This window comes from Arvicola amphibius, chromosome 14 (assembly GCF_903992535.2).
Source record: "Arvicola amphibius chromosome 14, mArvAmp1.2, whole genome shotgun sequence".
NCBI lineage: Eukaryota > Metazoa > Chordata > Mammalia > Rodentia > Cricetidae > Arvicola > Arvicola amphibius.
The window spans coordinates 15917943-15944068 of NC_052060.1; the positions used below are offsets into that span (position 1 = coordinate 15917943).

The 26126-nt window shown below is 39.5% G+C and overlaps 1 protein-coding gene and 1 non-coding gene across 4 annotated transcripts in view; both read right to left on the bottom strand.

Annotated features, from left to right (window-relative positions):
- Positions 1–26126, bottom strand: part of Lrig2 (leucine rich repeats and immunoglobulin like domains 2) — a 49449-nt gene that overhangs the window by 16372 nt on the left and 6951 nt on the right. For all 3 annotated transcript variants that reach the window (XM_038311480.1, XM_038311479.2, XM_038311477.2), the window contains exons 2-11: positions 19519–19584; positions 16130–16204; positions 15757–15891; positions 13371–13514; positions 13110–13253; positions 12124–12267; positions 11776–11919; positions 6733–6813; positions 4936–5007; positions 4587–4655 (exon numbers count right to left, since the gene is read on the bottom strand). In XM_038311480.1, the coding sequence (XP_038167408.1) occupies positions 4587–4655; positions 4936–5007; positions 6733–6813; positions 11776–11919; positions 12124–12267; positions 13110–13253; positions 13371–13514; positions 15757–15891; positions 16130–16204; positions 19519–19584 (1074 nt within the window). The remainder of the gene's footprint in view (positions 1–4586; positions 4656–4935; positions 5008–6732; positions 6814–11775; positions 11920–12123; positions 12268–13109; positions 13254–13370; positions 13515–15756; positions 15892–16129; positions 16205–19518; positions 19585–26126) is intronic.
- Positions 13667–13767, bottom strand: LOC119801526. Its single transcript, XR_005283216.1, has one exon. It is a non-coding gene; the product is annotated as a small nucleolar RNA U13 (small nucleolar RNA).

Below are 26126 nucleotides of genomic sequence, written 5' to 3' on the forward strand. Positions count from 1 at the left end.
ACCAAGTCAGGACGCTGGAGAATAAATGGAAACATTATCTCAGAAAGCTAGCAAGAGGTACGAGAGCAAACTAGAGGACCAAGAACTCAGTACAGACTGACAAATCTGCACTACAGAAACCACAAAGGGCACTCTATAACTTTCCATGAAACAATTCCCTCTCTACAACCACTCCTTCCCCCTTTACTCTTGTTTAAAAATAAAGCCAATTCTCATTAGCTTTGGCTCATTATTTATAGTGCAGTGAGAACAGTACTTGACCACATAGGCCTTTTTAAATTAGCTTTGCTGGAACTTTTCAAAGCTTCTCAGCAGCAGGTTAGGAAGCCAAGTCATAACCTCCAGGATTTACCTTCGGATAGTTCTTCTGTCCTAGAGGCTCCCAAAATACTCAGAAGTTTGTGGTACAGCCAGAACATGCTTACTTATAAGGAAAAACTTACTTAAAAGTTTTTCCAAGGGCTTTATAAATATTGGTGTCTTAAGGTCAACCTGAGTTCCTTAAAACTCTCTAGTCATAAAGCTCAAGCCCCATAATTAATTTTTAAAGTGTTTTATTTATGTGTGTGTGTGTTTGGGTATTTTGTCTACATATATGTCTATGTACCAAATGCATGCATGGTACCCTCAGGGGTCAGAAAAAGGCATGGGATCCCCTAGGACTAGAGTTACAGACAGCTGTCAAGTACGATATGGGTGCTAGAAAGTGAAGCAGAGTCCTCTAGAAGAGCAGAAATGGCTCTTAACCACTGAGCCATCTCTCCAGTCCCCATAATTAATTCTTGCTTTAACTTTGGATAATAATTTCATAACTCCACTAATTCCTTCATCAGAATTCTACAAGTTCTGAGAGCAATGGTATAATTACCAATGTGGTTATCATAAGTTATCAGAAACTTGTACTTGTCTAATCTTCTCCCCGAACCTTTGTCATCACAGATGATTATATTTTACTCTGATGTGTTCCTGAAAGTTTCTGCAAACAATATTATTTGCAAACAAAAGTGCTTCAGCTTCAAAGAGGTTCATGGGAAAATGTGGTTAAGAGCTTGTTTTATTATGCAGTTATTCCTGTGGCAAACAAAATTTCAAAATTATGATTGCTAACACTATAGCAGATAGCAAGAACTATGAACAAATTTCTAAGAACTTGAAAAAAATTTCCAAAGTATTTTAACCAACAGAATGTTTAGTATCACTTAATTGAAGTTTCCCAGGTAACATACCACATAAATTAGTTTAATGCTTCCCTTTTCATAAGGCAAAGAGATAAAGATTTTTCAGGAAGAGTTGGGGGTTATAACATGCTACTTGGGAGGCTGATGCAAGAGGGTCACTTAAATCCAGGAATTCAAAGCCAGCCAGGTCAACATAATGAGACTATGGTGGTTTGAATAGCTATGACCCCCATAAACTCCTGTGTTTAAGTGCTCAGCTCATAGGAGTGGCACTATTAGGAAGTGTGGCCTTGCTGAAAGAAGTGTCACTGTAGAGGCAGGCTTTGAAGTCTTATATGCTCAAACTAGTGTGACAATCTCCTTCTGCTGCCTGTGGATCATGATGTAGAACTCTCAGCTCCTTCTCCAGCACCATGTCTGCCTGCATGGTACAAAGTCCTGCCATGATGATAATACACTGAATCTCTGAAACTGTAAGCCAGCCCCAATTAAATGTTTTTCTTTATAAGGGCTGCCATGTCGTGGTGTCTCTTTACAGTAATAGAAACCATAAGACAAAGGCCCCATATAAAAAGGGCTCAGGCAGGGCAGTGTTGGCACATGTCTTTAATCCCAACACTTGGGAGGCAGAGGCAAGATCTCTGTGAGTTTGAGACCAGACTTGTCTACAAAGCAAGTTGCAGAAGAGCTAAAGAGTGAAACCCTGTTTCAAAAATAAACAAACAAATGAACAAACAAACAAATAGGGCTCAGAGCATAAGAGGCTTACTCTTGCTCATTCTTGCTGTTTTGAGTGCATGCTCACACTCTCTGCCATGTGCAAGCCAGGAAGAGAACTGATACAGTGATATAATCTTCTGGTGTCTTCCCAGCCTCCATAACTGAAATAAATTTCTTTAAGCCAAAAGGGGTGGGGGAGGCTCAGGTGGCTGTCACAATGATCAAGTAGATAAAGATAGTTGCCATGAAAGCCTGGTGACTTGAGTTTGATACCAGAACCCATATATAAAGGTAGAAGGAGAAAAGAATCTACAAAGTTGTCTCAGACCTACTACACATATGCTACAGCATACAAGCCTCTCCCCACCCTACACATCAAGTATACAACATAAACAAATTTTTTATAAAGTCATAAAGGCTAGGGATAGATCAGTGCTAGAGCACTTGCTTGGCTCTGGGTTTGAATCTAGCACTACAAAAGAAAAAAAAATTCCAAGTGTTAGCTAAGTGATCCCAAAGTGAACCTGAAGTCAGAAAGTAGACTTTTATATAAAATTTATTCTGAGACATTTGTCAAAAATAAGGCAAGGTTTGAACATTAGACTACACAAGATCACATCAAACTAAATCAATCCCTACCTATTTAGCCTAGGGATCAGGTACCCTCACAGAGACACATATGTAGGCAAAACACCAATGTACATAAAATAAAAATAAACCAATTATCTATAAAGAGAGAGAGAGACCATGATCCAATCGCGTATACAATGGATGAAGAACAAATGTCTCTTTAAACCGTTATTTCACTGTGTCTCCACATGATCTTAGGGAACTGCTCCTCCCATCCTGACAACAAACAGTGAGTCTCCAGCTAAGCAATTTGTCTGCTGTGACAAGTTAGAAGGACTGGAGTAAATCTCAATCTGTGGTAAGAACCAGTTTTTACATTTTCCAACCTATTACAAATCAGTACTTTAATATAAATTTGTTTAGATTTTTATCTACCATATATGTGTGCACAGATGTTGTGGGGAGGTAGCATACACATATGCCACATTCTTTTGCGGGGCATGGTGGACAATGACAGGTTCTCTCTACATAATCCTGACTGTCCTGGAACACACTATGTAGAACGGACTGATGTGAAACTCATAGGGATCTTTCCTGCTTTTGATCTTGCTGGGATTAAGTTGTGTGCTACCATGTCTAGCAACATATCATGCACTTATGTGGAAGTCAGAGGGCAACTTGTAGGAGTCAGGTCTTCCATCACGTGGGTCCTGGGATCAAACTCAAGATTGAAAGCTTGAAGGCAAGCACCATTATCCATTGAACCATGTCACTGTCCCAAAACTAAGTCCTTTATAAACTACTACAAACTACAAAGATGTCATAATTATATCAAATTGTTGTATAAATTCCTACAAGCTTTCTCTTCATTTTTATCACTGACTTGTCATGAACTGATTGATTCTATTGCATGCCCTTTGAGTAGCCGCTAGCCAAAGCGTTTAAAATACTCATTTTCCAACACCACAGTTTAAATTAATAACAATTCCCAGCTAAGTCCCTTAACTCAGAAAAATCTCTAAACTAATAAAACCAATTTTAGGGGCTAGAGAAATGACTTAGCAGTTAAGAACTCTTATTGTGCCAGGCAGTGGTAGCGCACACCTTTAATCCCAGTACTCGGCAGGCAGAGGCAGGTGGATCTCTGAGAGTTAGGAGCCAGCCTGGTCTACAGAGTGAGTTCCAGGACAGCAGGACTGACCTCCTTGAACTCATACATGCATGTACGTGGTGCACTTACACATAAAATCATTTTTAAGGCAATTTTGAAAAAATACATAGAAGATGCTGGAGAAATGGCTCAGTGGCTAAAAGCACTGCTCTTTCAGAACCTGAGTTCAGTTCCCAGCACCCACAAGGCAGCTCACAACTGTTCGTAACATCAATTCCAGATGATCTGACACCTTCTTCTGGATTCCACAGGCACCAGAAGCATACATGGTACACAGATATACAAGTAGGCAAAACACTACACATTTCAATTTTTACTTTAAAAATATGTGTGAAAAAAGTACAAAACACTATCTTTTTCTACTGTAATATTTAAATTGTTGAACATTTTAGTAGTTTAAATACATTAAAATTAATAACTCAAAATTGTAGAGCAACTTCACAAAGTAAAAGAACAAAATCCACTGCTACCCACCTTAGCCAATCACAAGGTAAAAACTGGAGATACATGTTTCTGAAAAGTAACATGTAAAGTACACATTCGAGCCCAGGAGTGGTGCTAAGGATTCCTACTGTGAGCACAGGCAGCACACACTCGGACATGCTCAGTGCCGGGTATTTTTAAATGACACCACCACTGAAACAACTCGGTATCAACACTTCTAGATCACCTGCTTAAATTACATGCTTCTGAAAACATCTGAGTCACCACCGTCTTTCTTTACAGACAATGAAGACTACAGAGATGGCTCAGTGATTAAGAACATTGTCTGCTTTACCTGAAGACCCAGGTTCAATTCCTAGCACCCACATGGCAGTTCACAATCATCTGTAACTCCAGTTCCAGAGGATCTGATGACCTCTCCTGGCCTCTGTCTCCACCAAGCACACAAATGGTGTACTTTACATACAAAAAGCACTAATAATTAAGAGAAAAAAATTACTTACAGTTCCTTCAGGTGAGTCTGAGAAAAAGCATTTTCTTGGATAGACATTATAGCATTGTTGTTCAAATCTCTGAAATCAAGAGAAATGCAACATCAGTAGCCATCTCTATAGTAAAGCTACATAAATGCTTTATTGTTCACATACACCTCCCGGTGACAGCAAAAGTTGTTTTGTTTTGAGGCAATCTCAGTATGCAATCCTGTCTGGCTTTAAACTTGCTATGTAGACCAGACTGACCTCAAACTCAGGAAAATTTGCCTTCCTCTGTCTCCTGAGGACTGAGATTAAAGGCAGGCACCACACCCAGCACAAAGATTCTGCAGTGAGTAAATATATATGAAATACTTACAAATACTCAAGGGATTCAAGACCAATGAATGCTTTCTGTGTAATTGACTTAATCTGGTTTCCTTGCAAGATTCTGAAATAAAATTAAATTAATTAAATATTTATCTATACAAAGTATACTAAGTTAAAAGTTTATAGTGTAGCTTAGTAACACATTTTTAAATTACTTTTAATTATGCGTCTGTGTGTAGATGGAGGCGTAGAGGTATGTTCATGTGAGTACTGTGCCTATGGAGGCCAGAAGAGGACATCAGACCCCCTCAAGTTGAAGTTACAGGTGGTTACGAGCCACCTACTATAGGTGCTGAGAACCAAACTCAGGTTCTCTGAAAGAATAGAAAACATTCCTAACCTCTGAGCCATCTCTTTAGCCCCTTTAATGGCTTTATTGAGACATAACTGAGAGAAAAAGCTATACACACTGAATTGTGGCTTAATGAAAGCAAGCATTTATTTTAAAGAAAGTTATGAAGTTAATAATTAATGCAAAGCGCAACATGAAAACTCCTCGACATTTCAGAGCTCCTCTGAACTCCTCTAAACAGTCTTCCTAACCACTAAAATGCTGATAATTTGCCATTGCTACATGAGGTTAAATTCCCCATTTCTCCCCTTAATAAAAGATGGTCAGATTAAAGACATTCAGACAAGTATAAATATTGGGAGAAAACCTTTTCAAAAAGATGTAAAATGCTTCATAGGAGAATGTTTTCAATATTGTCAAATAGTTTGTTATTGTTTAGGCGCTTTTTATTTATAAAGTATTCCTATGGAAATGTATTTTTTTATTTCTTAGTTTCAGGTTAGCATTGTTAGAGATAGGTTTTATCACAGAATGTTCATCCATATGTTTTATTATTCCTTGTTCTCATTCATTCCCCTATTCCTATTATTAGACATATTCCCCACATATCTCATGATTAAACAAACACACTACCGCTCAACTATACTTTCTGAAAGCATTTGTTTCTCTTACTTGAATGAAAACTCTATTTTGTAACTTATTCAAATCCCGCATGATTTAGAATGCAAACTTGTAGTCACTATGGAAATCAGTATGGCAGTTCCTCCAAAAACTGAAAATAGAACTACCTTAGCCTAGCTAAGCTACTGGTAAATATATGAGTCAATATGCCACAGCCTAGGTGTCCACTGAAACATGGATGGATGAAGGAAAGGCAGCACATATATACAACACAATTTTATGCAGCCATAAAGAAAAATGGAAGTTACGGAATTTGTAGAAAAATGGATACAACCAAACATTTTCTCTCATATGCAGAGGCTAGACTTAGAATTATATACATGTGCATGATAAATGTGTTTGTAGGTCATAAAACTAAAAAAGGTATCACGAGAGGGAAGGAAGAGATCTTAAAGAGGGTGGAGGGTGGGAAATACAGCACGGTACATAAGTCCTAAGAAAGCAGAAGGAACTACTTGGATGTAAAAACGAAATCGCCCAAGCAGGGAGGAAGTGGGAAGAGGACAGTAGGGGAGGGGAATGAATGAGAACAAGGAATAATAAAACCTATGGATGAACATTCTATGATAAAACCTATCTCTTACAATGCTAACCTGAAACTAAGAAATAAAAAAATACATTTCCATAGGAATACTTTATAAATAAAAAATGCCTAAACAATAACAAACTATTTGACAAACAAACAAAGCACCTTCCTTTAGGAGATGATAGGAAGGCTCAGACTTTCTAGCCATATAAAAAACACATTATCCAATAACATTTATAATTGCTCCTTGAAAAGACCTTATATACACAAACACCACAGATACATACAATTTAGTGAGACTTTTGAGTCCAGCAAAGGCTTCACTAGCATCTTCTATGGCCCATGAAATTTCATTGTTTCTCAAATCTCTGAAAGTTCAGGGAGAAAAAAGTTGTTAATCAATATGACTACCATAAACTAGGCAAGATCATGGTATGGCAGCATAAAAGGACACATGCTAATTTTGACCCTTGTTTTAACAATTATTACACTGAAAACTCAGTCCTATTTTTTAAAGGATTATTTTTGGTAAACACAGAAGAATTAATAAATTAAGCAGGAGTGGTAGCACATGCCTTTAGTCTAGCACTCAGGAAGCAGAGGCAGGAGGATCTCTGTGAGTTCAAGGCAGTCTGACCTACATAGTGAGTTCCAGGATAGCCAGAACTTCATAGAGAAACACTGTCTCAAAAATAAAAACAAACAAACAAACAAACAAACCAAGCAACCTGCTAAGGTTACTAATCTTTCTAGCTAGCCACATCTAATTGTACTAGCCTATTAAAAATTGTAGACAGGATCCTACCTACATAAAGAAGGGTTTCAAGATAAAGAAGATAGATAACAGCTTACAAATGTAATTTTAGATTAATGGGATTTCTGGGTGTTTCAAGCCTTCCTCTGGGCCCTTAACCTTAAAATAGCTTAAAAAGTAATACCAACACAAAGCTTCACACTCAAGAGCAATCCAACATTCCCCTTGGGAATCAAAAAATAGTATGCCCATGTGCTAGAGTAGTCACTGTGTTTTCTTGAAAACTATGGTCTTTTAAAATCCACTATTCTATTCTCAGAGGAAGTTCATGTGCTGATAAAATATCAGTTATAGTAAAAATATTTAATCACAAAAAATTTAATCAGTTTGCTTCCTAAAGTCATCTTACACTAAACTAAGACACACGCTTTCTGATTTATAAGAGTATATAAAGAGGGTTCTTCTTTTTTTTCCAGACAGGAGACAGGGTTTCTCTGTGTCACAGCCCTAGCTTTCCTGAAACTAGCTCTTGTAGATGAGGTTGGCCTCGAACTCACAAAGATCCGCCTCCCAAATGCTGAGATTAAAGGTGTGTGCCATAACCGCCCAGGTGATAGGTTTCTTCTTACTTAGCCCTCTTCAAGCAAAATGCTAACATAGCTCATAATCAGTAAGGTATGGTGGCACATACCTTTAATTTCAGCACTCCAGAGGCAGAACTCTGAGTTTAAGGCCAGTTTGGTCTACATATACAGGTATGTGTTTTTGTACGTGTGTATGTGTGTGTAGGTTTGAATGAGAAATGGCCCCCTTAGGCTCCTACAGTTGAAGGCTTGATCCTCAGTTAGTGGAACTATTTGGGAAGGATTGGGGGTGTGGCTTTGTTTGAGGAGCTATCAATGGGAATGGACTTTAAATTTCAAAACCAGGTCAGGTCCAGTCTCGCTCACTTTATCTCCATTTTGTAGATCAGATGTAAGCTCTCCATTAATGCTCCAGTGCCCTGCCTGCCTGCTTGCTGTCATGTTCCCCGTCATGATAGTTATGGACTTACCCTCTAGAACTGTAAGAAAGTCCCCCAATTAAATGCTTCCTTGTTGCCTTGGTCATAGTGTTTCTTTCCTTTTTTTAAAAGATTTTATTTATTATTATGTATATAGTGTTCTGCCTGCATGCCAGAAGAGGGCACCAGATTCCATTGTAGATGGTTGTGAGCCACCATGTGGTTGCTGGGAATTGAACTCATGACCTCTGGGGGAGTACACAGTGCTCTTAACCTCTGAGCCAGCACTCCAGCCCGGTCATAGTGTTTCATCACAGCAGTAGAACTAAGACAGAAGTGGGTATCAGGAACTGGGGTACTGACTGGTGTGACAGGCCTGACCATACTGTTATTTAAAGAAATATGGTGGACTTGGGACTTTGGATGAACAAAGCAGTTGAATGCTATAATAGGGCTTAACTGGGCCACCCTACTAGGAGCATGGAAGACTGAAGTGCTGAGAACAATGTGTCCTATGAAGACCCAGTTCAGAAGGTTTCAGAGGAGAATATTAGAGACCATTCTTGTGATGTGTTGGCAAAGAATGTGGCTGCTTTCTGCCCTTTGTCCAAAAAAAAAATCTGTCGAAGACTAAATTGTAGAGGTTTGGACAAATGTCACTGGTAGAGACTTCAAAGCAGCCTAGCACTGACTGTGCTATGTGGTTATCAGTGATCACTATCACACAGATCTACAATGAAAAGGAGCCAATAATGCAATAAGAAATAGAAAATAAAATATACAGTTGGGGTGGGGAGTACACTGGAGCGTATATAACACTGGAGCCACGCAAGCCCACAGAGATGAGAAGTTTAAAGAAAGGTCTGATGCTAAATGGAATAAAAGGAATGGTACCTGGGGCAAAAACCAACTCAGCTAATCCTACAACTTATAAAAAGGAAAGTTTATGTCACAAAGGAAATCACCAAGTCAAAGCTTATGCAAATGTAAGTCATGGAAGAGACTAGTGTAGAACTTCACACTTTGGCCACACTGCTCTGGTTTGATCAAGGATACAGGAAAGGAATTGTAGAATATTCCTCAGCAATTAGGGAAATTCGCTTAGGCAAGGTATGTGGCAGGGGAGTCCCTTCATGGTGGCCCAAAGAGGCAATTTCATGAAGCTATTAAGGTGAAACCTGGGTAATTACACTGGAGATCCCAAGATGATGGCGATGCCAGAACTATGGATACCTGTCAAGAACTACAGACAGGTGTAGAACCAGCCAGAGAAATGTGCTACAGTCAACATAGCTGAAAAAGAAGAAGTGGGATATAAAAAACCATCTGATACGCCCCTTTACACTGGACATAGAGATACAGAATTTGGAATTTGCACTGCTGGGTTTCGGTCCTGCTTTGGTCTAGTGTTTCCTATGCCCCCTTTTCTCCCTTTTGGAACGGTAACGTACATTCTGTACCACTGTATGTTGGAAATATTTGATTTTTGATTTTACAGGGAATTATAATTAGAAGACTGCCTTGAGTCTCAAAAGAGACTCTGAACTTTTTAAATAGTTTTGAGACAATGAAAGACTATGTGGACTTTTGAAGTTGAACTAAATGCATTTTTCATCATGATATTGCTAACAACTGTATAGGGCCAGGGAGTAGAATGTGGTGGTTTGAATGAGAACAGCCCCCGTAGGTTTATATGTTTGAATGATTGATCTCCAGTTTGAACTGTTTGAGAAGGATTGGGTTATGTATGTCCCTGCTGGAGGAAGTGTGTCCTTACTGGAAGAGGTTGTGTGGCTTTGTTAAAGGAGGTATGTCACCAGGGTTTTTGGTTTTCAAAAGCCTACACCAGACCCAGTCTTTCTGTCTTCTGTCTGAGGACCAATATATAAGCTCTCAGCCACTGCTCTGGTGCCATTCCTGCCTACTGCCACACTCCCTGCTATGATGTTCATGAACTAACCACCCTCTGTAACTGCAAGCAAAGCCCCAATTAAATGCTTTCCTTTATAAGAGTTGCCTTGGTCATAGTGTCTCTTCACAGCAATAGAACGAAGTAACTAAGTATAATAGTAACTAGACAGTGTGCATCATAAATACAAGAGTATTTTCTCATACTTTTTATGTCTCCTCATTGGTGGTTAGGTCCCAAAATTTGGAGCCTATCTCTTTCCTGAAACCATTTATTAATTTTGAATGTAATAATCACCAAGTATTCAAATCAAGAGCCATTAAGAATTTAAATTATGAGAAAGGGGCCCCTAAGAAGGGACAAAAGACATTCTTAGGGGCAAGGGATAGAACCCAGGAAATATAAAAGTAGGAAGGAAAAAACAAAGTAGAAGAGTTTACATAGGAAAGGAAGCAGGGGAGCAGGGGAGGATGAGGAGAAGAGGGAGAGCAAAGGGTGAGAAAGAATCAATTAAATCTATGGATATGGTTTTAGCTAAACACACCAAGGCTGAGGGAGTCTCATGGAAGAGGGAATGCAAAATGCAAGGGCAGGAAGAAGGGATGGAATGTTGTGGAGCACTGTCCTCCAGGCATGACACAACAGAACAATCTTAAACTCTCAGAAGCGGTGATCACCTACATAAAATGAGGCCCATCCTGGGAGAAAACCAGCTGTCAGAAGGGTTATCACTGCCCCATACCTCACCCCCACACACCCAACCCTTGGTCTCCTGAGCAGGTCCTGCTTTTCTTCATCCTCTTCTACAGTGCCTAGTAGATAAGTGCTTCTCAAGAACACAAACCTCTTATAAGACTTGTCCTGTACTTTGCTACTACAGATGTGCTACTAGTGCAATAAAGTGAAGGCTGGCTGCCCAGATACATAATTTATCTAAGAAAATAAATTTCATAAAGAAATAAAGATGAGGTCTCACAGACGATGCTACCTGAGCCAGATTCCTGTAAGCAATGAAATTCATCAATAGTCCTGCTCCATTGAACAAGGTCAATAATCAATCAAGAGCAGCAGCAGCACATGTATGTGCACTTCACACACACACACACACACACACACACACACACACACACACACCATTTAGCCAAGCATGACAGTACATGCCTATAATCCCTGTACCTGGAAGGCAGAGCTAAGAGCTCAAGTCTAACCCAAGCTACACACTGAGATGACGTTAGTTTCTTTTAGGCAAAGCAATAAGATGTAGCTCAGCAGTCAAGTGCTGACCTAGCATGCTCAAGTTTTACTCATAGCACTGCCCCCAAAGACCCAAAAATTACACACACGCAAAAAGACATGCAGCAAACTACCACAGTGAGCAGACTGCTACCACTATCCACCTGCATCCTTCCAGAAAAGGCTGGAGTTCTGGTACACTAGCCACCAAGAGAGCAAGCAATGACTGCATTCTAACACTGCCAACTGGCATGGAAAGGCTTTGCTGTTATGAGATTAACTCAGAATTAAAGTGTAACTTGCAGTAAAATTTATTTATGGGATAGAGAACAAAAGAAGCACAAAATACTAACATATCTATTTTCATACTGATTATTTTCATTCATTTGCTTAGTTTCAATCTAAAACAGATTTTAAAAACAAAAACTTACAGTGTTTGAAGATTGGAAAGAAACCTAAATACACCATCAGCAATATGAGTGACTCTATTGTCCCCTAAATTCAATCTCTCCAGTAAACTCAAACCCACAAAGGCAGATTCATCAAGGCGGGCCAGTTGGTTATTGGACAAATCCCTAAAAAACAAAAAACACTGAATGTCAGAAATTATTGTATTTAGCCCAACCTACAAATTTTACTCCACTGACATGCTAAGTTTAGGGTTTCTAACAAAGACTGAGGAAATAGAGATGCTAGCTCTCATGACTACCATGAGCTAAGTAATTTACTCCAATCTGCTCTAGTCTCAAACCCTCCCATGAACACCACTCAACACTTACAGTTCAGATAGTCTCTGGCAGAACTCCCATGCGTCGGGGCTGATTCTTTCAATAGCATTCTGGCTCATATACAGTTGCTGTAACATTCGCAAGCCATATAGCCACCCCTTGCTTACTCCTGTAAGGTTATTATGCTCCAGTTCTCTGTACAATTATAGAGAGAAGTGAGTAACTCAAAACAAAATGTTCAATACCAAGATTTTAAATCTCCCTTAAATGCTCTGACAGACAGACACCTTTGCTGAACTCTAATGACCCAAGATCCCTAAAGGGACTAAGTATTTATAAAACAAACACACCAAGTGGTATTGAATTTCTGATTCAGATAAATTCTAGTGAGTCAAAACAATGCAATTTATGATGTAGGTGGGTCTTCTATCTGTTGCTTTCACTGGTTAATTAATAAAGAAATCTACTTGGCCTGATAGGTCAGAACATAGGTAGGCGGGGAAGACAGAACAGAATGCTGGGAGGAAGAAGGCAGTGAGACAGTCGCCATGAAGCCAGCCACCAGGTCAGACATACTGAATCTTTTTTTCCAGTAAGCCACCACCTTGTGGTGCTACACAGATTATTAGAAATGGGTTAAACAAGATGTGAGAGTTAGCCAGTAAGAGGCTAGAGCTAATGGGCCAGGCAATGTTTAAATGAATACAATTTGTGTGTTGTTATTTCGGGGCATAACCTAGCCAGGCGGCCGGGAGCCGGGCGGCAGGAACACAGCCGGCAGCTCCTTCTATAAATTTATATTGAAAAACTTAACAAAATTACCAGTTAAACAAAAAAACTTAAAAGTCTCTATGAAAGCATGTGTGAGGCCATGCTTCAATCTTGGAGGGGAGGAGGAAGGGGAAGAAAGTGAAGGTTTTAGCATGTTACCTCACATCAGAAAAAACATGTATCTCTGTTAACTAAGCAACTACACTAGCTATCTGATTAAAAGCCCAGCAAGAGCCCTCCCGACTCTCCCCTATCCCAGTACTTACAACTCTTCCATATTATTCAAGCCAAAAAATGCTCCATCTTTGAGTATGCTAATTCCATTTCGCTGCATTTTCAATGATCGTAAAGAATCAAGACCTTGGAACGTGAGGCCTTCTACAGTTTTAATCCTGTTTCTTTTCAGCTCCCTTAAACAGAATATTTCACAGTTAGAAAACTGGCTGAGTTACTCTAACAGTAATTTAAACAGAAAAGCAGCTGTAGAGGAAAACTTGTCTCTTACAATCCATAATTGTGATACTCACAAGAATTGGAGATGAGGCAGCTTGAAGACTTTAGGTGGAATCATGCTAATTCGGTTACGATTTAATTTTACCACTAATAAAGAACCCGATAAGTTGTCAAAGCATCCGGCCTCCAAGGTGGTTATCCTATTATTACTCAAATTCCTAAAATGACAAGGTAGCAGCAAAAGAAAAGAAACAGTGATAACTAACCAAAGTCTGTAACTCTGGCTCCAATTCCATCACTTAACTATACACATTTTGTCAAATCATTTAACTGTTATCCCCACAGCCCCCCAAATCATGCTTTTTTTTTAAGTCAGAAAAAGGTCATGTGCCAAGGTTGTAACAAAGTCATGGGACACACACACCATGCAAAGACATGAACACCCAAGCATCGTGCTTTTTGTGTGTGTATTCATGTGTATATGTTATCCAGGTGAATGTGCATAATGGGGGGGGGGGGAGGACATAGAGACCAGAGCAGTATGGGGGAAGAGAGGACTACCTCTACCATTCTCTGACTTTAATACCTCAAGACAGGGTCTGTCCTGAAACCAGAAGCTCAGTCACTCATGGAACCAGGAGTCCATCATTTTGGCTAGACAGGCTGGCTGGCCATCGGACTCTCACTGCCCCATGCTGGAGTTGCAGACACACACAGCCATGTCCCTATTTTCATAGGAGTGTTTGGGATTTGATCTCAGGACCTTGTGTTTGCAGAGCCAAGCATCTGTACCCACTGAGCAATTTCCTCAGCCCCTAACTATTATTTTAGTCACAAATCACTTAATTGCTTTCTCCCTACATTTATAAAATTAATTCTGTTAGGGCTGAAGGTACAGCTCAGAAATGGAGTGCATATGGCGAGGTCCTGGGGGTTTGAGCCCTGATATTAAAAAACATGGGGAAGGTGAGACATGGTGGCACATACCCTTTTTTTGTTTTTTTGTTTTTTTGAGACAGGGTTTCTCTGTGGCTTTGGAGCCTGTCCTGGAACTAGCTCTTGTAGACCAGGCTGGCCTCGAACTCACAGAGATCCGTCTGCCTCTGCCTCCCGAGTGCCGGGATTAAAGGCGTGCCTCTTTTTTTTTTAAAATTTATTTATTATGTGTACAATAGTCTACATGTATGTCTGCAGGCCAGAAGAGGGCACCAGATCTCATTACAGATGGTTGTGAGCCACCATGTGGTTGCTGGGAATTGAACTCAGGACCTTTGGAAGAGCAAGTAGTGCTCTTAACCACTGAGCCATCTCTCCAGGCCCAGGTGGCACATACCCTTAATCCCAGCACTTATAAGGGAGAGGCAGATGGGTCTCTATGAGTTTAAGGCCAGCCTGGTCTACCTGATAAGTCCCAGGCCAGCCAGGAAAACATAGTGAAACCCTGTCTCAAAACAAATGGGGAAAAAGTAAAGGTCTATTTCATTTAGGATGTTACAAAATAGTGTGAATGAGTATGCTTTAGAAACTGGCATGTAAGCTAACTAACATCATCATTACACAGGATAAGCTACTATTTAACAAACAATAACAAAGCATTCTTATTTTACTTTTTACAAAACCGCTGATTAGGACTGGAGGTGTGACTCATGGGACAGCAACTGCCCAGTGTGACAAGATACAGATTTGGTTCCCAGTACCAAAATGAAAAACTCTCAAACTATATCTTGTGCTGACAAGATGGCCTAGCAAATAAAAATACTTGCCAAACAAGCCTAACAACCTGAATTCCATCCCCGGAACACACATAAAGATGGAAGAAAAATTGAGCACTATTAACACACATCTTTAATGCCAGAACTAGGGAGGCAGAGGCAGGGGGATCTCTTGAGTTTAAGGCCAGACTGGTCTACAGAGCCAGTTCCAGGACAGCAGGGATACACAGAGAAACCCTGTCTCAAAAAACCAAAAGAAAGAAAAAAAAGCAAGCAAAGCAAAGGAAGGAAAAAGACAGGAGGGAGGGAGGAGAGAGAGACAGATAGAGGTGAAGACAGAAAGCAGCTGCACAAAGTTGTCCTCTGACCTTCACATTCTCACTGTAAGATATTACATCACCCATGTAAAATAACAAACAAACCAATGTTACAAATCTCAAACTCTGCTCTCAATGCCTAGTAATTTTTTTTCTGGCAACACAGTACTCTTTCTTTTCGGGTGAAATAGAAGAATAAATAATTCCAAAAGCCCAAAACTAAGCTTATTTTACACATGAATATCAAAATTAAATAAACAGCAGACATTTAGGGAATGTGGTTAACCAATTAATTACAGAAATGCACTTTAAAGAGAATCCAGAAAGCAGGCAGTACACCAGTTACTGCCCAGCCCTCTGTTCCCTTGCAGTTTACTCAATAAATTATCCTTCCAATCAATTCAGTAAATCTAGGTCTCTATTTTACTTACAGGTATTTCAGCGACATTTGAGGAAATGAAGACGTCTTGATTTCTGTTATTATATTGGAACTGAGGTCTAAACTCTCGAGAGCAGAGTAAAGCTGAAGTGCTTCTGCATTTATTTCTGGTATTAAATTATGGACTCTATAAAACAAGGATTACACTGAAGTTATTGCCAATGACCCATTTCAGGCCACAAGGAAACCAAACAATTAGAAGAAAACGTATGGGCTTTTAAAAAGAAGTAACAGGTCCTGTTATGTTCCGGTGACAGCAGATTGAGAGCAGGGGTTGGTTCTACACACACACACACACACACACACACACACACACACACCTCTACATGCAAGTCATAATTTAAAAATATGAAATCTTAACTTACAATGAAAGTAGAGTAATATTAGGTGTTGGTTCTCCAAAGTATGGGATCTCTGTTAGCTCATTGTAATTCATTTTCCTAAGCAAAAGAGAAAACAGTTTTGAAATTTAATGGTAGAAATTACCTCCTGAATTGTTTTTTTTTTTTTTTTGCTAATATGTTAGTGTATCAAAATTTGGAAAGGTCTATGACACAAAATAAGTTAGACTAATATAAAATACGGTTTTAGAGACATTAGAATTTTTCTTCTTTTGTGTAAGATTTTTATTATTTCTAATTACATGAGAAGAAGAGGGTGGTACACATTAAGTGCAGTGCATCCCTGAAGCTTAAGTTACAGGTGGTAGTAAGTCACCCAATATGAATGATGGGAATCAAAGTCAGGTCCTCTACTAACCTGAGCCATCTCCCAAGCTCTGAGAAATTAGAAATTTTAATGTGTTACTCCATAGTAATGGCTTACCATTAAAATCAGTATTAAATGCTAGATGTGTTTTTAGCACACCTGTAATGTCATTACTTGGGAAAAACAGAAAAGAGAATGTAAGTTCAAAGTCAGCCTGGATTATAACAAAAAGACACTGTCTCAAAAAGCAATAGCAACAACAACTATAAAAATCAGTATTACAAAGGCTTGTTTCAGAGATGACGATGACACATGCCAGCAATCCTAGACCTTAGAAGATGGATGTAGAAGATGCATAAGTCCAAGGCCAGCCTACACAGCACATTCTAGACCAGTCTAAGCTATGTAGTAAGAGTCCATCTTTTTAAGAAGGGGGTTGAAAGACCAAAGAGTTATGGTTCCATTGTTAAGAACAGTGGATGTTCTACCAGAAATCCCAGGTTTGATTCCAGCACCCATATGACAGCTCACAACTGCCCTAAACTCCAGTTCCAGGGTATCTGACTTCCTGTTCCAGCCTCTTTGGACCCTGCATGCATGAGGTGCACAAACACTCAGACAAAATACCCATTCACATAAAATAATAAAAATATTGGGTTTTTTAAGGGAGTTAAGAAGTGCTGTAATTATATTTTAATTTTAAAAATGTTTAAAAAGGGGGACTGGAGAGATGGCTCAGAGGTTAAGAGCACTGGCTGCTGGCTGCTCTTCCAGAGGTCCTGATTCAATTTCTAACAACCACATGATGGCTCACAACCATCTAGAATGAGATCTGGTACCCTCTTCTGGCAAGCAGGCACACATGCAGAAAGAATACTGTATACTTAATAAATAAACGAATCTATAAAAAACATGTTTTAAAAGGAGGGGGTGGAGATATAGCTCAGTGATAGGAGAGTGGCATAGCTGTGAGCTGCCTCACATGGTTGTCAGGAATGGAACTCGGTCTCTGGAAGAACAGCAAGTAGTCTTAACCACTGAGCCATCACTCCAGCCCTTCTCTCAATTTTTCTCACAGCATCTTTAGATTAAATATTCCCAAATTCAGACTGGAGAAATGGTTCAGGCAGCAAAGCGCTTGCTATGCAAACATAAGGATCAAATTTAGATCCCCAGCACCAATGTAAAGCTGAATAGAGTAGTGCACATCTGTACACCCAATATTGAGGTGGGGGGAAGTAGAAATCCCTGGTAATCAATGACCAGCCAATCAAGCTGAGTCAGCGAGGTCCAGGTTGAGAGCTGCTTTTTCAAAAACTAAGGTAGAATGAGGCCGAGAACCTGAGGCTAGACAGGTCATAGGCCCTAGGGGGAAATCTACTACTATTCTGTTAAATGAACACATCAATAAAACGACTCTTAATGACATACTGCTATACCCATAGATCAATGTATCTCTCAACCCTTATCAGAGAAGCTTCTCCTTGAAGCAGATGGTAATCAATGTGCAGAGAGTAAAAGACTTCAGAATGCTCAGCCCTGAATGGGATATCTGTATCATATCCCTCCCATCAAGGTTCAGGGATGCATAAAATAGAGGGGGCAGAAAGACCCTAAGAGTCAGAGGTGGCAGATGACCTCAGGAAAACAGCTGTCTTCTTAGACAAAACAGGGCAAATGTACACACGAACTCACATAGACAACAGCACGCACAAGACCTGCACAAGCTCAAACCAGACAAAACCCCCAGGGAACATGAACACAAAGTCCCACTCCAAGATAAAAAGCTATTTACAACTGGTAACTGCTGGGAGAGGAAATCAGTTTGTTTTCAGTGGAGTGATATTGAGTACATCAACCACACTCAAGGAAGGCTCCATGTTCAGGAATAGCTAGCCAACACAAATTACCATGTTTGTTTAGAGATTTTATTTGCTTGCTTATTTGTTTGTTTAGTCTTTGTTTTTTAAGAGAGAGAAAGAGCACTGGTTAGGTGAAGAAGCAAGTGGATTTTGTGAGTTCAAAGCCAGACTGATCTACAAGCTGAGTTCCAGCACTCAGGAGATAGAAGCTAGGGTATGTGTGTGTGTGTGGGGGTGGGGGGTGGGGGGGTGGAATCTCTGAGTTCAAGGCCAGCCTAAACTACAGTGTAAATTCCAGGACAGTCAGGGCTACACAGAAAAGCCCTGTTTCAAAAGAAAAACAAAGTCAAAAACAAGAAAGAGAGAGAAAAAAACATGAAGTTGGGTGGGAAGATGTGTGAGGATCTGGGAGGACTTGGAGGAAGAGAAACAATATGGCCAATGTAATGGTCTGTCCTGTCTCTTTAAGAGACAAGCCACCACCCCACCCCCCACCCCCTTGTCCTTCATTCCATTTCCTCTCCCTATGGACGAGGCAGCTTCTGCCTCTCCCCACTTTTCCTCTCTCTCTCTCTCTCTCTCTCTCTCTCTCTCTCTCTCTCTCTCTCTCTCTCTCTCTCTCTCTCTCTGCCTCTCTGTTCTTCCTTCCTTCTCCCTTTCCCCTCCATAACCCACTAAATGAATATCCAACCACACTCTGCATGGTGTGCCTATCCATGTCTCTGTCTCTCTCCCACCACCACGTGGCTCCCTGCCTGGGACCAGCCACCTTCGGAGACCTGCAGCCTGGTCTCAAGGTGTGCCCATCTGTCTGTCTCTCCTTGTGGCCTGCTGCAGCCACTCAGAAAACTGTGCCATCCCTGCCTGGGACTGGATGCTCTCAGGACCTGCTGCCTGCCGCCATATGGCCTGCTGTCACTGCTGGGAGACCTGCAGCATTTTTGCTGATACAACCGCCGGATCCATTACAGTCAAAATATATAAAATTCTCAAAGGATAAATAAAAACATTGTTTTAAATAAAAAGATAGGCAAGCGATTCAGGAAGACACATAATGTTCATCTCTGGACTCCACAAGCATGTACAAGAGCACAGGCAAAACACAAACACACACCAAAAAATACTCAAATTCATAACTGGTTTATTTCGAAGATCATAACAGTAAATAAATAAAAATAACTTACACTTCTTGTAATGTTTGTGATTCCAAGCTGATGTTCCAGTTAGACAACCGGTTATGACTCAAATCCCTGAAAATGACAAATATACATAGCTTAGTGGTGGAAGCTGAACCTCACATAAAAACAAAACAAAACATGAGCTATATCGATACATCAGTGTTAGACCAAGATCCAGGCACTCCCTAGTGTGTCCAAGGAAGGGAGGAAGTACAAAACTAAAAGGGAAATACTGGAAGTCCTACTAAAGGTAAATTTTTAAAGATTCATTTTAGCCAGGTGTACAGGCCTTTAATCTCAGCACTCAGGAGGCAGACTACTCAGGCAGAGGCAGTTTTAGATCAGACTGCAGGTAGGGTTATAGGCACTCAATATGGTCCTTTGCAAGATTCCTCCCTTCAAGAGTAGTATGTGCCCTTAACCTCTGAGCTACGTCACCAGTCCCTAAGTGTGAATACAGGGCATGGCACTGAATTGTCTGTAATTCTCAGCACTAAGAAGGTAGAAGTAGGAGGCTCACCCAATGTGGGGTTTGCCTGGTATCACAGTAAACTCTAGAACAGCCAGAATTACATAGTAGTCTCAAAAAGAAAAAAAAAAGTGCAACTGAATTTCAGCATTACCAAAATAAATGCTTATGAATAAGCCCATCCAAATTTCAAAACAGATTTAATACTTTTCAATTTTCAATGTGGTTTTAGTAATTTAGAATATATCAATATGGTTCCATAATAAAAGCAAAAGCCAACTATGGTGATCCATACCTATAATCTCAAAACTTGGATAGCTGAGGTAGGAGGAACATAAACCTCAATTCAACCTGGGCTATATAACAAAAATTTTGATTCAAAAACAAACAAACTGGGTGTGGTAGTGCACTTGGAAGACAAAAGTAGACAGATCACTGTATCTCTGTGAGTTCCAGACTATAAGGCTACACAGTGAGAAACTGGGACCCTGTCCCCGCCCCCCCCAAAAGTTAAGTATAAAAGAATAGAAAGTCTTCAATCCTTGTCACCAGCTTCCTAACAGTTTGTCTTTTTCTAATAGCAACAAATGAAACTACCGTGTGATTGCAGCCCTCCAAATGTTTTGTGCATATGCCAGCAAATATTTGCACAAATGATAATGCACATTTTGGTCCCTTGCTTTCTTCACTTAACAATGAGTTTCTTTATCTCTTGTAGTGATTATGTAATGCCAGATTAGCTGTAAACAAATCTGAAGGTAGAAGTCACAAGTCAAAATGAGTGTTTTTATACTAAAACTTAAACTGAGTTGCATATGCATTGGTGATACACAAAGGCTAACACTAGCATGTAAAGCTAACCTGTGCTCATAGCAAGACCCAATCTCAAAAAGCAAGCAAACAAAACTAATTGCATCCTTCAAGGAATTGGGTCTTCTTTAAAGGGCTATTCAGCTTCTGGAAAAGGTAATGAATCTCATTCAAATTATGTTGATGATGGTGACAGTTTTAGCTTAATATTTATTAAGTGGTGGACAGTCTTCTGTGTTCAACTAGCTAAATTAGCACAAAACTACAAGACAAATATATTTACAATCCTCGCATTTGCCAAGCATGCAAACTAATAGCTTGTCAACCCAAAGTCACACAACTAAAAATAGAGAAGCTATTTATTCAAAATTTCTTTCCATCTCAGACAAGTAGTTAGAGTAGAAATTTCACTAAAGTTCATGCTGAGTTAAAACTTTTGAACAGTCTTTTTAAAATTCACGTGGATGATTCCTGTCATCTTTACAATGTTAAAGTGGATGGAATGTAGTCCACACGAGCTATCTGCCCAAGAGACTTACTATATGTCTAGCAATAGGGTCACACTGGAGAAACACTACAGATCAATTTATCTCACTGTGCCGCAACAGGCAGTTGGCAAGTGCATGCAGGTTTGAATGATGTCTCTATCACAGCACAGCAATTTCTGAGCTAGATTCAAGCCTACATATCTTGGCCACTTTCATGTAAGAGCATAATTTATTTACACTCTAAGCATCGTTATTATTTTTTAATTGATGGTACCGACATCAAACTATATTTCTAATTTTAACAATTTATTTTCATTTTGTGTGCATTGGTGTTTCGCCTGCATGTATATCTGTGTGATAGTGTCTGATCCCCTATAACTGGAGTCAGAAAGTTGTGAGCTGCCATATGGTTGCTGGGAACTGAACTCAGAACCTCTGAAGAGCAGCCAGTGCTCTTAACCTCTGAGCCATCTCTCCAGTAGGAAGGAGAGCAATCAAGAGTTAGACTATCGGGTTGGAGAGATGGCTCAGAGGTTAAGAGCACTGCCTGCTATTCCAAAGGTTCTGAGTTCAATTCCCAGCAACCACATGGTGGCTCACAACCATCTGTAATGGGGTCTGGTGCCCTCTTCTGGCCTTCAGACAAACACACAGACAGAATATTGTATACATAATAAACAAATAAAGAAATAAATATTTAAAAAAAAAAGAGTTAGACTATCAACAACCTGGGAAGATGACTCATTAGAAAAGATGCTTGCCATGCAAGCATAAAGAACAGGATTTGGATCCCCAATACCCACACAAATGCCATGTAGGCCCAGAAGCCCACCTATAATTCCAACACTCAAAAGGCAGAGACACGATCCCAAGAACAACCTGGCTAGCTGAGTTCTGGGTTCAGCTGAGGGACACCTGCTCAAAGGAACACTCACAATGCCAACCTTGGGCCTCCTCAGTCATGTGCACGAACACTTGCACTGATACGTATGTTCACACATATGCAAACATACACATAATAAGAAATTAACTACCAGGAAGAGTAAGGGTTTGGTAAGGCATCAATGGCACTGCTATGATTAAAATGAAAGCTCCATCTGTTCCCTTCAACTATCCCCAAAATGTACTTAACAATCAGTAACCTTTCCTGTATTTGTAGTGAGAGTGACTGATGTGTAAACATCTCAACGAAGGCTTTATTGCTCCGAGTTGTAGATTCCCCTCCCACTCCTGCTACGGGGAAGCAGCTGCGATAACCAATGAATTATTAAAGTGCTCAATATCATCCAAAGCCTGAGGTGCCATTACTGTGGTTGTGCAGCGCTCTCAGGCTGTAAATTATTTACAGAATGCCCAGAGAATTCAAAAGTTCTGCAAGTCAACTACAAAGAATTTCTGCAGCCACAAAGATACAGGAGTTTTCTTCTGCTCAGACAGGTATGTCCACTTCTGAGTCAATAATCTTTCTGTTTTCAAGAATCATTGGATTTAGCCAGGCAGTGGTGGCACATGCCTTTAATCCCAGCACTCAGGAGCAGAGGCAAGGAGATCTCTATGACTAACAGACAAGCCTGGTCTACAGAGTGAGTTCCAAACAGCCAGGGCTACACAGAGAAATTTGTCTCAAATAAATAAATAAATAAATAAATAAATAAATAAATAAATAAATAAAAAATTAAAACCATATCTATATATTGATTCTGAACTCTCACTCCATGAAAAAGATAGAAATAAAAAGATAGCCCACCAAAGACTTTGTCAATATATTAGGGTACACACCAATATCATATTCCCATTAACACCATTTCTAAGAATCTATTATACATATATAATCATACACTCTTGGAAAACTATCTACCAAGAAGTTATTGTATTAAAAAAAATCATAAACGAAACCTACATGCTATCAAGATGAGAGAAGTTAAATAACTTACGAAAATTCCATCCTACAGAGTTCTCTGGAGCCAGTTAAAATATACAACACATATTTATATAAACTACACAGTGGCTTCATTTATGTTTTCAAAAGGAAAAGATCCATGTGTAAAACGCCTACCCAACAAATAACAATGTTTTTTTTTTAAAAGATTTATTTATTTATTATGTATACAACATTCTGTCTTGATATATGCCTGCAGGCCAGAGGAGGGCGTCAGATCTCAGTACAGATGGTTGTGAGCCACCATGTGGTTGCTGGGAATTGAACTCAGGACCTCTGGAAGAGCAGCCAGTGCTCTTAACCTTTAACCTCTGGCCCATCTCTCCAGCCCAACAGTGGTTTTTCTTAACTGTGACTAAAGAACTTTTACTTTCCCACTTCAAATGTCTCCATTCTATTTTAAAATTTGACCATGAAAAAACCTGCTTAAAAACAAACTCATCCTAAGTGGTCAAAGACCTAAGTAACTGTGAGTGCTCAGCTGCGGATGAGCCATCCATCAACCTCCCCACTCCCACACAGTCATCCAAGGCTCAGAGGGCATCTCTAAGGAGGAGGCAGAAAAAATGTAAGAGCTGGTGGATGTAGAGGAGAACTATGAAATGTTGACTTCCAGACATGAAATGGCTATTGCACTCACTAACTTGCAACTGCTGTGGCTATCTGCACAGAATCTTACCAGCCAAAATTCCAGCATAAATGGGGAGGAGCACTCCCAACATCATGCCCAACCTCAGCAGAGGAGCTACTGACAACCTATGACTGAAGGAGGGAGAGTCACTCACAAACACAGATAATTTAAAACAATAAAATAAATCTTTAAAAAAAAATAACAGGCTAGGTGTAGTGATACACACCTGCAGTCCCAGCACTCTGAGACCAAGGCAGGAAGACTGTAAATTGGACAACATATAGTAAGATTGTATCTCAAAACAAAACAAAAATCAAAAGGAGAGACAACAAAAAAGTCTGAAAATAATGGGACAATGCTGTTGATTACATTCTATACTATACATATAATATATACAATATCCTATACTATACATTTTCCATTATTTGTGAGCATTTCTGAAAATCAATTGAGTTCATGTCTTTTTAGGAGACTATTATTATGAAGTCAAAACTTTTATATGTGAATTAGACATTAAAAACAAGCTATTTCCAGGCAGTAGAGGTGCATGCCTTTAATTCCAGAAATCAGGAGGCAGAGACAAGTGGATCTTTGAGTTGGAGGCCAGCCTGGTCTACAAAATAAGTTCCAGGACAGACAGAGACAGAGAAACCCTGTCTCAAAAAGCAAAACAAGCAACAACAACAACAACAACAAAAAAAAACCAACTATATTCTCACTTAAAGTCTTTGTGTCTTCATTTAAGGGCTGGTGAGTTGGCTCAGTGGGTAAAGGCACTTGCTGCACAAGCCTGACAACCTAAGTTCTAAGTTGATCCCTGGAACCCAAGGTAGAGGAAAGAAAAAATTCCACAAAGTTGTTCTCTGACCTCCACACAGACGCACATCAGGACATTAGGTCTACACACATATTCACGCCAAAACTTATTTTAATTCAAATAAATAACATGTGGTGAAGATCTAACTACAAAGTCATATATCAACTGGGTTTCTTATCAATAAAATAACTCACGATTCCTCAATAACATAGGTTTTGTTTATTTTTTATGTTGTGGGAGGAATTTAAATTATCTCAATTACTGAGCCATCTCGCCATATCTCTCCATCTTACCTTTTAAGACAAGGTATCTAAATGAACCTGAAGCTCGCCATGTCAACTAGACTGGCTGGCTACCAGCTCCTGGGATCCACCTGTCTCCACCCAATACACTGACGTCACAGCCATGTACAGTCATGCCCAGCGTTTAAATGAGTGCAGAGGTTTTCACTCAGGTCACCTGCTTTCACAGCGAGCACTCTTACCCACTGAGTATGAGCATGAGTCCATCTCCTAGCCTTCCAATGGCAACACAGTTAACCCAGCACCAGGCCTAACGGTGTCCCAAAGAAAGACTTGCATGTTCAGAGTTATCTATACATTTTCCAATGAAACTAGCCATGATTTAAGTTATATGAGCAAGATGAAATAGTATTTTGAAACAAATATATTACAAACAAAATAAGAAAAACCCAAAAGAAACAGTATTTAGTTTTCAATTATTTCTACAGTGTAGGTTCTGCTATTAAACTGTTCATCACTTAATTGTAAAATTGTTCATCACTAGTTGTCCTGGCACTATTTTACAAATAATATAATAGTAAGTTATATACTGTAATATAAAATAATATTACAAGTAACATAATTATATTTATGTATAAATAATATAGTATTAATAATATTTTTGGAAGCAGGGGTAAAGAATACACATTTTTTAATAAAGTTTATAAACTATTCCATTCTTCTAGGAATTGTCCTAAATATAAAGCTAGTAATTTTGTTTGAGAAAAATTAAGTTGCTTTGATTTTTTTTATTTGTATCAACTGAACAACCTAACGTTTTTCATGACTAGAGTAATAGAAAATAAGTTGAGTCATTTACTTTGGCACACTAAAGAAAACATAAGAACACATTCACAGCCCTCATTTAAAACATTTTTGCTAAGCTTTTAATATGATCTTTCGCCATCGGTTAAATGCCAGTTTTTCATTAGGCGAGGACTTTAAAGAATAAAGCAGGGCTGGGAAGATGGCTCAGCAGTTAAAGTACTTGGCAAGGTTAAAGGCTGGAGTTCAGAGCCCAGAACCCACATAAATGTTGGCTGGGTCTGGTGGTCCATCTGTAAGTCCAGTCTCCAAAGGCAGAGACAGGAGCTCCCCCAGCAAGCTAGCTAGCACAACCAGATCTTGGTTTGACTAAGAGTCCCTCCCTCAAGAAATAATGCAGAACAATCTTGCAAT